Genomic DNA, 15902 nt, shown 5'->3' on the forward strand with positions numbered 1-15902 from the left:
CTCTAACGGGAGAATTTCTGTAACCGTTTTTTACGAAAAGCCCTGAGCTGTTGGCGTGCGTGTGTTGATGCTAGAGCTGCTGTCCAATCAGAGCCAACCGTACGTCCAAATGGGAAAAGATTAAAGAAGAAGAGCGCAAATGTTAACGATGAAGCTGAGAGTGGAAGGAACATCCGACCTTTTATCCGATGTAAAAATCGGATAAAAACGCGTCAGGAGTGTTCACACTGAGGTCGCTTTGAACAAACATCGGATATGAATCCGAATCAGCACCAGATACGGAAAAGACCTGGGGAAAAAAAAAAATCGTGATTTGTGACGTTCACGCTGCCGCAAAAAAAACAAATCCGATGTGTGCTGTGCATCGGGCGAAAGAAATCGGAATCAGGTCCCGGTTTGTCAGCAGTGTGAACGCAGCTGGAAGCCATTTCTGGAGCTGAGGACATCAGGACTGATCTCACTGTGGGTCTGAAAGCATGGCCTGACCCACATCTGTCCCTTTTTCTTACCTGCTCTCTGTAAGCTGAACCCCCCTCCTCCACCCCCACCCGGGAAGAAGCCCCACCTGTGCTGGAGTCCCGCGCAGCTCGGCTCCTGATTGGCTGACGGTGACGCGCGGATGGGAGGCGGTGGAGAATAAATGCAGCCATGTTCGGAATAAAAAGCGGAAAAAAAGCAAAGGTTGTAACGGTGAGAAGCTGCTGAGCTCTGACACTTTCCTCCAGAATGAAGAGAGTTATTTTCATGTTTGCTGTGGCTGTCTGCTTTGCAGCAGGTAAGGATGAAGCCTCACTCATTCACTCAGATGAAACCGTTATTTTTTATTAGATAATAACAAGTTCAAATGTGGAGTTATTTGTTTAAAAAATAATAATGTGTTATTTTTAACTGTGAGCAGCAGGTCGTGTTGTAATAATTAATAATTGGCTTTAAAAGAGGATCTGAACTGTTTTTGTGCTCTGAGGTTGAAATGAAGATTTGGGTGTTGTCATGTTGGAAACTGCTGCAAACTGGGTGTGTTTCTGAGGAAGAACCAACCTCAGACTAAAACCTGGATCCTATCAACACCAAAACACTTATTAAATCATTTTAAGTTTAAAATTCAGCTTTAAAATCATTTTCATGTTTTAAACAAAAGGACCTATTAGATCCTCTTTGGCTTTTAACAAATAAAAGTTTTTATGAGTTGCATGAAAACGTAGCTTAATGTTTTTTTTTTCCTTTTAGCTTTGCTTTGGAAGTTCAGAATTGATGTTTTTGTCGTTTTAGACCAAGAAAAATATAATTCTGTTTTAGACGGAACCTGTCTACAAAGAAATTTGTCCAATAAAAGCAGGAAATTGGCCGCTAACAGCCTGTCCAGTAAAGCAAATCTAACTCATATGTTTATATTTGAGAGGAAAATGTACTAATTTGGATTTTTATGACAGAAAATTTGTTGAAGAGGGAGGATGTTGGAACCAGGAATGTTTTAAAGCCCCTGGCGACCATCAGCAGTACTGCACCCTCCTTTTTTTTATTATCAGCTCAGCTGACTCCATTTTATAAATGAGGGCTTTAGGTAAACAGAACAGCTCAATAGTTGGTTTTGTTTGTTTAATGGATGCTCAGTTAACCTTTAATTAAAACTATTTAAAACAGATTGCAGTAGTTTGTCAAATCTTTTAGATATTACTGTACAAAAGCAGGCCTTTTAGACTGAATTGTTTTTTGTTGGACGCCAATAAGTCCCATTGTTGTTGTTGTTGGTGAAATTAACATTTAACTTTGTTTACTTAATAATTCAGCCTCAACGTTCAATAAAACCATTAGTAAAGATGTTTGTCAGATAAAAGATTTATAATTAGCAACCTCAACCTGAATTAGGTTAACCTCATGTTAATCTGAACTAAATTTTCTCTTGTTGAACCATCTGACTTGCAAATTAATGACACAGATGCGCGAGTGACCTAGTTTGACTGTCAAAGTCCGACACAAACTATTCTATTCAAATGGAGGCTTTTCTTCCAGCGTCTTGACCCGAATGCAAAAACCAGTCGTGTAAAATGAGGAAGTCTTGACACGCTACATTTAGCTTCGCCCCATTGCCGTATCTGTGTTTGTACGACACTCGTCGAAGCTCGGCAGATAAAATCCAGCAGCAAGAGCTGAGCTGCGTTTTGACCAACACCTCTGCGGTTCTTCGCACGGCAGCAAACTGGGTTCTCAAATTTTAATATTTGAATATTGGTTGGACACAAAACAAATCTAACCGCTGGCTCAGATCGTCTATTTGATTAGCTAACAGAAAGCCTCAAGATGGCCGAAAGGATTTAAACACATAATTAAAAAACTGTTTAAATATTTGACTAAAGGGCGAATGGTCCATAACGTTTCCTAAACGCTGCCGCTAGTTTAGAATAATTTAAATGTTTACTCAGATAAAAACACGTTTTATTACAAATCACTTTATTTTAAATGTATTAAAAGCAACAAATGCAGCTTTAGTTTCAGCATTTATTATGATAAATCTGGGGAATTATGGTTAAATCAGATCACTAGCTACGTTTTTTTTAATATAAAAGGTATTTAACCGCATTACACGTGTCTGACCCCTGCTGGCAGAATGATCTCAAGCTGCAGTAAAAACTAAATAAAAATATAAATCTTTGTTGTAATTCAGGTTTAAATATAAATGAGATTCCATCTGATGATCCCAGTAACTAAAATATCCCATAATCTTCCTAATAAATCAAAGCTTTCCAACTGATATGAATTCACCAATGGTTCTTTTACAATTTTAATCATTTTATTTCCTTTGAAATTGACCGCTTCTCTCTGCCGGCTGCCGTAGCGCCGCCCGGAAATCCCTTCGTATAACGTTTGGCTTCATCTCTGCAGACTAATAAAAAGTTTTTTCCAGCCTGTTGCCCAGAGATAAATGGACACATTTCAACAAACAAGCTCTCTGACTGCGCCGCCTGTCGCCGGCCTGGCTTTCAGGCGGCGTGGAATCCGCCTGTTTATTGTCTCCTGCGCGGCGGGCTTTACGCTCCGCTCCTATTCCAGCTCAGGGTGAGGCTGGGAGACGACCGCGGTGTTTTTCCAGAGGCCTTTAAAAGCTCTGAATAATGTCTCCACTTGCCAGCCTGAGAAATTCCTCATGTTGTAAAAGCCAAGGCTGTTTCCCAAGTATCAAATTCCACATCCACAGACTGATTTCAGCTCTTTTGTCCTCCCGTCCATTGTGTTTAGGGACTGTTTTTCTGATGGTTCTGCCCTTGAGATCTCAGATGTTTTGCTCCGACGTCCTGTTTGGAACCACACCCTGAGCTGTTAAAACCGTCTTACTTACGTCGATTATTACCCCAAACAGATAACAATCTATTTTTGGCGACTAGAAGAATTATTCACTAAGGCAGAAAATTACACAGCGAGGCAACAGAAGTAGCCGGCAGTAATGAGTGTTTACGAGGAAGAGGATGATCTCAGAAGGTTGCTCAGGTTTGTGTCTGAGGTCAACACGTTACAGGAGACTGCAAGGTTTCCCCAAACACCAGCTGCCAGAAAAATAAACAAAACCTTTTACCACCGTGTGGCTGTTGGCTGCTGGTCAGACCCTTATGTCAGGATTTTTCCAGAGATGGAAATGTAGGGTCAGGACTCTGCAAGAAGGACCCATTGTGTTTCGGCACATTTTAAAGCCATAATAGTTGACAGAATATGCACATTTTATTGTGATTTTTTTTTTGTGCTTTCTAACATTATTTCATTAAATGGTTGTTTGGAGGTTATTGGAAGTCAAACTCAACTGGGTTTTGGTAAAAAAAAAAAAAATTGCATTAGAAAACAGTGAATTTTTTGCGCCTTTGTTTTCAGCGAAATTAGGCGATCAGTTCCGGTAATTCTCCCGGGATAGTTAGAAATACTTCTTCTCGTAGGATTTGCGTTTAAAAAAAAGCAAATATTCCTCGCCTTTGTCTGCAACTTAATTTGGCGATCAGTTACAGACATTAGAGTTCGGAACGTCTCCTTTCGTAAAACTTGAGTTAGAAAACCGAATATTCCGGTAATTCTCCCAGTAAAATTTAAAAGTCAGCTTTCGTAAAAATTGCGCTAGAAAACAAGCAAATATTTCTCGCCTTCGCTTACAGTTATACTCAGCGATGGGTTACGATCAGTTACGGAAATTCTCCCGGTAAAGTTCGGAGTATCTTCTTTCGGAAAAATTGCGTTAAAAACATGCCAATATGTCTACAGCTAAATTTGACGGATCAGTTCCGGTAATTCTCTCGTTAGAGTTGGGAACATCTCAGCGCAGCTCATTTTATCTGATCTTAACTCCAACTTTTGCTTGAATGACTCCACTTCTGTCTCCTCTCGTTATCTGCTAAGTGAAGTCGTCAGTGTTTGAATGTAAACAAACGACTTGTTTGACTTGTTGTTGGCAACAAAACAACGCTGCTGATTTTACTCATTTTTTGGTAGTGAAAGATGCTCTTATGGCTCTAAAGAGAAGTTTAGATTTTCTGAGTTTTGATTGGCAGATGGATGAAGTAATCTGCAGTGTTACATAATTTAGTAGAAGCTTTAGCGGTCCGTGCTTGTTGAAAGAATTGCAACACAGCATTGTCATTAGAACTGAAGAATAAGTACTTGAATAAATTGTAGTTCCATGCCTTTAAAGGTATTTGTCTACGCTGTAGCTTTTAATGTAAATTAAATAGTGAAATAAGTTTATTAAAACTTGTCCAAGTGAACATAGAGAGAAACTATCTGAACAGAACGTGACCCACTCAGTTTATTATTTTCCTCCTCTTTTGAGGTTGTAGAGTAAACAATGATTGTTGTTTGGGGAAGCTTACAGTCAATGTTTGCTCAGTCAACTCGTTACTTTTCACTCAGTAAACTTGTCTGCGTACTGACTCGACTATTTGTGCCTCGTTCCAAACGCCCTCACTGCTCCGAGCGTTTTCCCGGCCGAACGTGGGAATCAGCGGAGCTCCTTTCTGACGCTGAGACGGTGCTAGATTTTCAGCTTAAGGGAGGATCTTGTGTTCCTAATTCCTTCTGGGAGTCACACGGGCGCGCCGCCGCCGAGTCTGCGACAAAAATGCGGACATTCAAAACAGGCGCTTGTTGCAACTGGAAACAAATATTTTCCCAAAGAGCTGACAACAGCTGGTGCCCTCTGGGTTAAACTGGATGCGCTCATTTCAGAAAACACAGCGCCTAACTGGGCGACGTGAATGCAGGCGTTTTGATTTGAAAGAGTGTGACAGGCACAGGCGTTTTCTGTTTCTGCACCTGAGGACGTGCACAGCAGCAGGACGGCCTCTAGGTGGACTGTAGTCTTAAATAAAGTCCATAATGTCCACTTTCTCTCAGCATCTGCTTCATTTCACTCCTAACTGTTGGAGCAAAGCTGCAGTTTTGGTTTGAATGTCCACAATTCACTCCTGACTCGACTGCTGGAAAATATCAAAGATAGAAATCACATTTTAGTCTCTAACCTAACTTTGAGAGGTGGATTTTTATGTATTTATCAGTGGAAATTAATAATCTGAAGGCTGCAGTTCTGGTGACGCAGCAGTAGAGGGCGGTATAAGACTGGCGCCACACATTATGCACCACGCCTCACAGGTGAGCTAAAATGTGTCAAAACAATCGACAAGGTGTTGTCTGTCAGAGGTAACTTGTAATTTCAAAGGTGTTTTATTAAACCAAATGTTAGTTTAATTAAAGTTTTTTAGTTAGAAGGGACTTTATTTTTCCTCTTTCATAGCTGCAGCGCTTCACATTCAGTGTTCTAGCGATCACATTCTTTACTCAGCCATCTTTTTTTCTTTACCCACTTTTCCGTGGCGGGGTCGAAGGGAGCTGGTCCGTACCCCCCAGCAGTCCCTGGGTGAGAGACAGGGGACGCCCTGTCCATCAGAGACACATGGAGACGAGCAACCATTTAACCCTCTCCGTCGCACCTGGTGACAGTTTAGAGTTACCGACTGAATGCAGATTTTTAGTCTAGGGGAGGAAACCGGAGAACCCGGGGTTTGAACCTGCGACCTTCTTCCTGTGCTGCGTCGCCCCTCACATTATTCTCCACAAAAAAAAAAAAAAAAATACTATATTTGTAAACATTTAAAATACAATACAAATACAAACTGGAAAATGACTTCCTGGTACTTCCAGGTAATGAAAGAGATGACAAATTAGTGGGAATGTTTTTATATAAATAAATGTTTAATATTAATTAGCAGCATAATAATTCATAAAAGACTTTACTGTTTAATAGCTGAAAGTTTGTCTATAGTAACTATTTTTAATCACCACAGGAGGATTTCAAGTTGTTTTGTTTAAAACAACATTTACCTGAAACTCAGAAATACTTTTATAAATATTATGATTATGATTAAATACAACCTAAAAAAATACAGCTAGGATTAACTATCTTAGAATAAAATGCTTAAAGAGATGATTAACTGTGGAGAAATAGGTTAAAGTAACTGAGCCTAGTACACAAACTGTACACAGGTGCATCTTTCTCTTCACAGTTTAAAACACTGTTTTACCGTTGGTGAATTTTTACCCATACATGAAGTAAGAAATTACATATTGTTTTTTTCTTTCATAACCTTTTTTTATACAATGAGTTATCATCTTAGAACTGTCCGTATCTGCATGGTGAAAAGGTCAAGACGAATGAGATAATGGATCGCGGACCGACTTGGGTTTCTGTGACAAATCTGGGAAATATGTTGAGCGACAACATTTGTACCGGGCCACCGGAATGTGAGACACCTGACACCTATCTGATTTCCGTGCAGATAATTCCCACCGTGTTCTTCAAAAACTGTGCAATCAGAAGATGTAAAGTTGACCAAATGTACCGCATATTGTGACACGTCGGCAGGGACGAAACGGTTAACTTTATTTACCGGATCCGCACATTTTTACCGACACCTAAATATAGAATGCTGTGATGTATTGTTATGAAAGGTGCCCCGAGCAACAGAGTCAGCTTTGCATCATGTGCGTCATGTTCAGGCAGAATGGCTCACTATTGTTGAGGATCCGGTCCGACAGGATTTCAGAGAACAGCACTGAAGGATGAAGCATCTTCCTCGTCTGGCTGCATTGCAGGAGCCTGACGTGTTCACAAACCCAGAACCCAGAAGAAACACGACACTTTGAACCATTTGACTTGTCTTTTAAAGTTCAACTATATGAATTAGAATTAGATTAGCTGAAAAAGATAAAAAAAACAACAACAACAAAGTAAAAATTATTAAGGCCAAAGTTAAGGACCTTAAAGTCAAAATGAAAAATCAAAACTCCAATTCCAGGCTGGAATGGGACAAGAATAAAAGCGAGGAAAATTTGTAACCAAAGTTTAGCAGTTTTGGTGAGATAAATTCTGATTAATCAAACGTTTGCTTTAAAACATGGTTATTTTGTATCTATGAAGCATATATAGAGTTAAACACAAGGGCTCTCAGTGGCATGGGTGTAACCGAAACTATGCAAGAAACTATGCAGGTCAGGGTGTGGAGCGGCTGGGTTTGAAAGCATAGGTGTGCTTTAATATGTAAAAGGTTTTAAAGCTAATTATCCGAGCGAATCGGGTTCCTATGGCTGCCAGACATGATCATGTTTTAACAAAAGGTACATTTTCAAGTAATGTTAACAATAATCCAAAGTGCCTTTTAGTTTGAAAGTTAAAGAGCAATTTTTGGGTGTTTTGAATATCTGGAAAAGTGGAAACCGCAGATGTAAGGCTCGATGGAATCATTTTTATTTCCAAATTCAGAACGTTACCTAACTGATGACTCAGACCAGAATGCATCCTGACATGACAACACAAAGTTCAAGGGTGGGGAAAGAAAATCTGCATCAAATTGGGTCATGACCCTTTAACGAATCACTTTACATGTTTTACAGTTGATTTCCCCTTTTACTTGTCAAATGTGTGCTTTTAAAAATGACGGAAGTTGTTTGAAGCCCTCAGTTATAATAAAACTTTTTAAAAAAATCTTGCTGAATGGTACTCCAGTGAGAATCTGGCCTTCACTTGTTTTTACTGTATGTAAATAAACTTAGCTTTTTAAGCCCATAAGCTTGGGATTTTATCAAACATACCACTTATTTATCATTATTTTAATAGATTTAAAACTAAAAGACATTTATTCTGATTAGTTTGGACATGCATGTTTGTTTTTTTACCGGGTACTCCGGTAAATCTGTGCTGCATTCAATTGCTTTTACTGTTTGTAGGTAAGCAAGCTAAATATGTAATCTTGGGATTTCAAATTGTATAGTAAATTCATTTTAGGAGGGGAAAAATAAGATATTAAACTGATCTGTTTTTAAGGCAGTTTTTCTCTATACATTCTTGGATTTTTTTACCGGGTACTTTGGTGAATCTATCGCCTTCACTTGTTTCGACTGTTTGTAGATAAACTAAGCAAGCAAAGTATATAGTCTGAGGATTTGGAAGTATATACTACATCTATGTACAATTTTAATTAATTTAAGAGGGGAAAAAAGTATTTAAACTAGTTACTTTAAAAGGCATTCTTTCCCCATCCATGCATGGAATGTTTTTTTACCGGGTACTCCGGTAAATCTATCCTGCCTTTACTTGTTTTTAATGATTCTAGAGTAACTTAACATTCAAAGTATATGATCTTGGGATTTGGAAGTAGAGCTGTAATTTAGAATTTTATTGTGTTTTAAAGAAAAGGATATCGAAACTGATCAGTTTATAAGGCATGCTTTGTGGGGTTTTTTATCGGGTACTCCGGTGAATCTATGCTGCCTTCACTTGTTTCTGTTGTTTGTAGATAAAATTTCGCAAACAAAGAATAAAATCTTTGCATTCAGAAGGCAATCTTACAGTCATTTTTCAGAATTTTACTTGAAGTTATAAATTATTCTATCATAAAATAAGAAAATCAAAAATATTTGAACTAGGTGTGAAAGAATATCTTTACAAAGTTAAATTTAATCAGCACAACTAAGAAAAACCCTAAAGGATTGTTAAAAATTCAACCTTCATTGACATAACAAGTGACTTTAGTTAGCTCTCAAACGTAAAGTGAGGCCTTAATTTATATTTGCTGGTAACCCCTAAAAAAGCAGAGTATTGTATCTTAATTGTGTATTTTCTCAGGTCAAATTAGTCCCTATTAATAGTCATAAAGATTTGAATAAGTTTCGACCATAAAATAGACACTCTTTCACACTTCCCCTCTAGTTACAGTAAATTTTAACTCTATTTTTAACTAATGTCGAACGGTAAGAAGCGATAAATGCCAATTATTGCCTGCAGCTTTTCTCAGGGCTGTGATTTCCGCGTTCGGAAAATACTTGACAAGATGACGGCGTTGTTTTGATTTCTCAGCTGTGGCAGAAGCCTATTCCTGCGAGACTTGAGATTTTAAAAAGTAAAAACGATTCATTCTTTTGGACTCTATACTTTTTTTCTAAGCTGAAAGAACACATCAGGTTAAATTAAAAAAAAAGACAGAAGAACATTGTGTAGCTTTGTTTTCTTAGTGACGTTGGTGCTTTTCACAATCATAATAACAGTCACAAGATGTTGTCTTTGAAACCGGAGCGATGGGTTTTTTTTTACAAGCATTTTGAGCGTTTGTGCAGAGTCACACATGCCGCAGGGTTTCTGTCGGCTTAAACTTTGCAACCAGCAGCAGTGAATTCTGGGAAATGTCTTCAAAATGACTGGATGTGGCAACGAAACTGGATCCGAATAAAACGAGATGTAATTAAGGCAGACACTGGCTTGTGATTGTGTTTGCAGGTTATCTTGGGTCAGTGTGTTGCAAAACAGATGACGTAAACAGCTGTTTATGCTGTAAAGTACTTCATTTGGATTTTGTAAAATTAAACCTCTCTTTTCTGATGTTTGCTGACCCAATTTCACCAAAAACCTTGTTTTTATCTATTTCCAGTGATCCAGTAAGGCCTCACCAGTAACTTCACATTTAAACTAATTTTCTCCCAATCCAGTACTTTTCAATGCAATTTCACCATTTTGTTTTTAAGGCTAAACACCACAGATGAGCTTACCCCATTATCTTTAAAAGCCTTCTTTACTCTCTCTTTCTTGACATTTATTTTCCTTCAAAAAATGTCAATTTCTATTGACTTAGAACAGAAATAAAAGGGGTTAAATACGTTTTGGAGGCACTGGGGCTGCTTTTCAAACTCAAACTCTTGCCAGGAACATATTTCAGCTGAACTCGTCCTTGCTTCATTCCTTGTCTGCGACCAGGAAGCAAACTTACTGGAAGACGTCGGACTGAATTTACTGTTAGCATACCAGATTGTCAAATTACAGCAAGTCACATGCAATGGCTGAGAGGAGCGAATAACCAGCCTGAGTTAATGCAAAGCTTTTAGACGACATTTCAAGAACCACAAACGTAAACAAACAAACCCAATTAGCTCGACTTAACTGCGGCGCTCGGTTTGTTGTCTCTGGAAGTTGACCACAGCCATTAACTCAAGTTGTATTTTCTGAATGGGCTTTACTCTCTGCTCTCACAGTAACCTCAGGTTTTCACAAATAAAACTTAAATTTGAGGAAGTTAATCCATGACAAAGCCCACAAGGAGCTTCTGTAGAGTTCAAGATCAGAAAAAGAGCTAAAGAAACAGAACCTATAGATGGTGTTAATATAAACACAAGTCAATAACACATAATGCTGTTTTAGGAGGTTAAAGTTTATTGTTTGCATCGTTTCTTACCACAGGTTTTGTTTTATTAATTAAAGGTCAACCTTAAAGTGTTTGGATTTCTAGAGGAGCTTGTTTCTCAGCATCTCATGCATTTTCTTTTTTTGGTGACAGGATTATGTAAGCTATTGGAAATCCATTTACGGGATCTGTTCTTGTTTTCTTATCTTCTGTTTCCACCTTGCCACCTTTTCTCCTCCGTCCTCCATCCTCTTCAACCCAACAGGTCAAGCTCTGATGTGCTACAAATGCGAATTTGGCTTTGGGGACCTGTGCCTGACCACTAATACCACGTGCAAAACCGGAGAATACTGCTACAGCGGCGAGGGGAAAGCAGGTGAGCAGCCCCTTGTATAAAAACAGTCGTACTTGATGCCAATAGCTTCAACTATTTTTTTTTTTTTGGTCACGAGCTTTCAGGAAAAGTCCCCACACCAACAACATTCCTGAACACAACAAGGCTTCTCTTGCAAATGTCAAAGCATATTTAAGGAACAGTAGTGACAAAGCAGATTTACATTTAAGGGACCTGAGTAGCTACTAAAAACCTGAACTTTATGGCCAGGTGAGAACTGGAAAGTAATCAATAAATATAACCGTTAGGAAATTAAACTTCCAGGTAGTATTACTTGTGAATTTACATGAACTTCTCCCTCCTTTAAAGCCATAAAAGCTGCCAAAATAAGCAATTTTTCAATATTTTTATGCTTCTATCCCAAGTTTTACTAAAGTATTAAATGACTGGAGGTTAATGGAGCTCAAACTCATCAAAATGGCGTCAAACGTCAAACCTTCCTCGCCTAAATCTGTCGATCAGTTACAGTAATTCTCCGGTTACGTTCAGAATTTCTCACTTAAATCAGATCTGAGCGCAGACGGTTTGCTTTAACGCTCTCTGCCGCTCCATCGCAAACACTCGTCGGTGTTTCAATGTAAACAAACGAATCGTAATTGTTGGCAACAAAACACAACTCTGCTGATTTTCGCTCATTTCTTACAAATTATAAGCTAGACTTTTGGTAGTGAAACCTGCGTATTTAGTTAGTTCTTTTTGTCACAGATAATGCAAAAAATGAAAATCAAACCCATCGAAAAATCCCGTATTTTGACAGCTGTTCTGGCTTTTAAAGAAAGTTAAGGTGTGGAATAAATTCTGGATCTAGTTTAAATGTTTAGATATTCAGTTTTGGATAATTTTTTTTTTGGAAACAGTTAAAAATAATAGCTATATTTTAATTTAGAACGAGGACAATCGGACAATTGTCGGACCAATATTAACCCGTCAACAGTCAGCCGCGTCTGTACACAGTTTATCAGTGACCATGTTGGAAGATGAAGATGAAGCAGTAGCTGAAGCCTACAATTATAAATAAATATATATTGTTTTGAAGTGTAAAAGTACTACCAAAGGTTGTTCAGTATTTGTGTGTTTTAGATGAGGAATATTCTTATATTTTGTTGAATAAAAAAATGAACTTGTTGGACATGGATCATCAGCTGCTCTGATCTGTCAACCTTTGGTTAGCAGTAACTGTAACCTTTCAGATCTACAGTAATGTAGATCTTCTTCGTGGAAACGGTTCTGATCCGACAGAACCATCCAGTGACGCTGTCTGCCTCCCGTCTCCACAGCTGGCTTCATCAGTATCAAAATGAAGGGCTGTCTTGCTATGGCGGAGTGCAACAAGACTGAAAACGTCAATTTCCCTACCAGCGGTTCCAACACCACCGTGTACAAGATGACCAAGACATGCTGCAACATGGACCTGTGCAACGCCGCGCCGGGCCTCCCCGGGGCCTCTGCGCTGAGCCTGGCCCTTGCCGCCGTCTCCGCCCTGTTCGTGGCCAACCTGATGGTTTAACGCCATGAAACAAAGCGCAGAAACACCAAACTGTTGTACAAACATTAGCACCACAAGATTGAAACTACTTTCTGTTAGCTGGTTCTTGCGTTTGCTGGGTTTTTTTGTTGTTGTTGTTGTTTTGTTTTGAGGTGTTTCTGTTTCTGTAAGGTTCCTATAAGTTGACCTCCTTTCCGTTTTGCATTTTTGTACATTTCCTTTTAGTCGCACAGATGAAAAAACGCACGACAGAGACGTCCGAACTAAGTGTACGAAGAACTCCTAAGCTGATTGACAGATAGGTATCTCGCTGTACATGAAGGACTAGTTGAGATATTTGCTGAAAATGTCCAAAGATGGAAATAAATAAAACTGATGTTAGATCTGAAACTGTGTTTAGCAGATAATTAGCTTAGCTTAGCATGGCTTGACAATAAAACTGGAATAAAAACAAGGAGGGAACTGCTAAAACTACTAACCGCTCATTCATCAGGTTCCCTCACAGCAGATAGATTGAAAGTTTAAAATAAAAGTGCATTTCTCCAGAAGCGTAATTATTTTAACCAGAAACATCCGAGGTTTGTGTCTGTTTACTGTCAGCTAAGCTAACTGTACTTTCTTGTATTCCAAACATTGATAGACATTAGTGTATTATTGTTGAGTAAAATGAGTTTTTTTTACACATTTTTCAAATTAAATGTTGTTCTGACTCAATTTATATTACAGCTGAGTCGATTACATTTCTGTTTGTATTTCTTTATGTGAAGCAGACTCTGTCAGGGAATCGTTACTTTGGGAAAAGTTGTTTTTGACAGTTTGAAAAATAAATCTTAAACTTGGGGAAACGGTGAGCCTGCGAGGTTATTGTCGTGGTTTAGTTCAGTGCTTCCCATCAAGCCACTTGGTGCCATCCTTCCAGACAAACTGGATCTGCAGCTTTGAGTCACTGGGCACTTGTTTACGCAAATAAAAAGTTTCAGGTCATCGTCTTTGATCACTTACGGCTTTGTCGCAAGACCGTGTCGAGAAGAAAAATGGTGAAATTGACCAAACTATGAGGCAAGACTGACTTCGGCTCACTTTGTACCCCCGCCTCGTACACCATCGTTACCATTTCATATCGGCTTATCTCTTCCCCTAGCCAGTAACCCGAGCTCTGATCTTAACCAGATGAGTAAATTATGTCATTTATTCTAAAACAGCGTCTGTAAAGCAAGGTATGAGGAAACTTCAGTGTGGGCAGAAAGACGCCTTTGGGTTGCAGCACAGCAAAGTGGTTAAATATATTAGTTTAGTCACAAAAACAAATGCTTCCAGTTTTGTATTTAAAGGGGGGAAATGGTTTAAAGCTGTGAAAAGTGATAAATGTGACAAACTGGTTGCAAATCAGTCAATAGTTACCAAATGCGGCGCCTTAGGTTTGGGGAGAATTAGCATTTTCAGACTATTGTTGGACTAAAGTCTCCTAAAAATGGAAATAATGCATTTAATAATAAGTTGGTGTCTCCAACCCTCTTCGATATCACTCCATAAACTAAAGTTGAGTTTGCTAGCTGAGAGCAAACCCAAACAAAGTGGGTTTCCTGGTTTAATTAGACGGTTTGGATGGGTCAGACTCAGGATAAGGCTGTGTGGGGGGGGGTTCTACTTCAAGGAAATAATCCCCTAAGATGGTGTCATTGGGAAAAGGATGAGTGGAGGAATGATTAATGGTAGGGATGAGTGAAAGGATGAAAGATGGAAACAATAAGAGAGGAGGGTGTTGTTCGGTTGAATGGGGCCCTAACTGGACTTCCATTGGACCCGTTCCCTCCAAGGTCCCGAGGTCACTTCAGAGTTTGGAAGAGTTTAGATAAGCCAGGTGGAGGGAGTTGTTTGAGGTGTGTCCTTTTTCTAGGACACAAGTTTTTTTAATTAATGAACAAATCCCTCCTCCAGCCGTTGACCCATCATATAAATATGTGTCTTCATAAACAAGCTCATCAGTTCTAACCTCTTACTTCAAACAATAACCTGATCTGGTGTGGAACCATTTTAAATTTTTGCTTTTTTGCCTTTGAGACAAAACCAAGAAACCAATCAGCCAACAGAGATGGGGAAGGTCCTCGTTGCTATCGTCGCAGCTTTTGCATCTTTGGTTGTGGGTAAGAAAACTGCCACGCCTTCAGTTTGTTGATTCAGCTGTGAATGATGAAATATGTTGCGTTCCAAGGCATTTGCTTTAGCAAAACAATTCAAAACGAGTCTTACTTTTCAAATATGAACATTCAGTTTGAAAATTAGGATTCTCCACAGTAAAGTCCAACGTGTTTTTTGGGTAAACACCACTAAAAAACAATGAATTCATGAGGAACTAAACTTCCATCATGCTTTAACGTATATGATTTAAATAAAGTAGGCATTTAACAACTTGAACTTGTAGAAAACCCAAAGTGACGTTGATTTCTGGCCAATTTTTACTGGTTTGTTGCAAAATAGGGACTAAAACTTTAAAATAAAGTTAGACCATAAAACTATTACCGCTTTTGGAAATTTTTTTGGTATTTTTTTTCTTTAGTAAATGTGTGTTTTATAAGCAAATCCCTAAATCAGGTGAAAACCTTTAGACTTTTATTGATTAATGTCAATAAATGCTGCAAATATTTAGCTCAATCGGACGTAACAGACCTTAGAAATTTCCGCCAATGTTGATTGAAGAAAAATGTAATCTTTCAACCCAACATCATTGGTTAAAGAAGAATAATCTGTCTAATTTTAGCTTGGTTTAATGCTCAAGCTGCTGGAACGTTGTGTTATATTACAACTTTCACACCATCTTTGTCTTTCAGTGGAGTCCCTGAGCTGCAACCAGTGCAGATTGAACGTGATGGGTAAATGCATCAGCATGGGCATCGCCAACTGCTCCTCCAACAACAGCGTCTGTTACAACGACAGATACAGTAAGTATTCTTGAAATTGCCAAAAACCCTGCACCTATAGGTCTGGCCTGTAGCTGCCACCTCTACTTTAACACGCCACCAGATCTGTGCGTTTTATTTTAAGCCCAACGTGAGGTTAACATTTTGGGGCTTTATGGGAACTGTTCCCCTGAAGGTCTGGGTGGACAGAAAACCAGGTTCGAGTTAATATAGGGGGAGGAAGGAGGAGGAACGAAAACATCCTATAGTGCCTCGACACTGAAGATTTACGGCTCCTGAACTCACCAATCTGACTCGTCTGTTTCTCCACAGGTTTAACCATCTTCTCATCTAGCTTGATGTTCAACTCTACCGGCTGCAGGGAGAACAACGCAACCTGCAATAACATGCTTTCTAACAATTTTACG

General features: G+C 38.9%; 1 protein-coding gene across 1 annotated transcript; it reads left to right on the top strand.

The window, feature by feature from the left end:
- The first annotated feature begins 623 nt into the window (after nucleotides 1–623).
- Nucleotides 624–13428, top strand: spaca4l (sperm acrosome associated 4 like). Its single transcript, XM_017420271.3, has 3 exons — nucleotides 624–775; nucleotides 10963–11073; nucleotides 12369–13428. The coding sequence occupies exons 1-3, from the start codon at nucleotides 727–729 to the stop codon at nucleotides 12596–12598; spliced, it is 390 nt and encodes a 129-aa protein (XP_017275760.1). The 5' UTR covers nucleotides 624–726; the 3' UTR covers nucleotides 12599–13428.
- The last annotated feature ends 2474 nt before the right edge of the window (nucleotides 13429–15902 follow it).

Source organism: Kryptolebias marmoratus, linkage group LG5 (assembly GCF_001649575.2).
Source record: "Kryptolebias marmoratus isolate JLee-2015 linkage group LG5, ASM164957v2, whole genome shotgun sequence".
Lineage (NCBI taxonomy): Eukaryota > Metazoa > Chordata > Actinopteri > Cyprinodontiformes > Rivulidae > Kryptolebias > Kryptolebias marmoratus.

Bases quoted from the DNA above. Each gene is read 5' to 3' on its own strand.
- spaca4l (XM_017420271.3), top strand. From the start codon at position 727: ATGAAGAGAGTTATTTTCATGTTTGCTGTGGCTGTCTGCTTTGCAGCA. The intron at 776-10,962 runs GTAAGGATGAAG...TCAACCCAACAG, and splicing joins GGCTGTCTGCTTTGCAGCAG to GTCAAGCTCTGATGTGCTAC. The intron at 11,074-12,368 runs GTGAGCAGCCCC...CCGTCTCCACAG, and splicing joins CAGCGGCGAGGGGAAAGCAG to CTGGCTTCATCAGTATCAAA.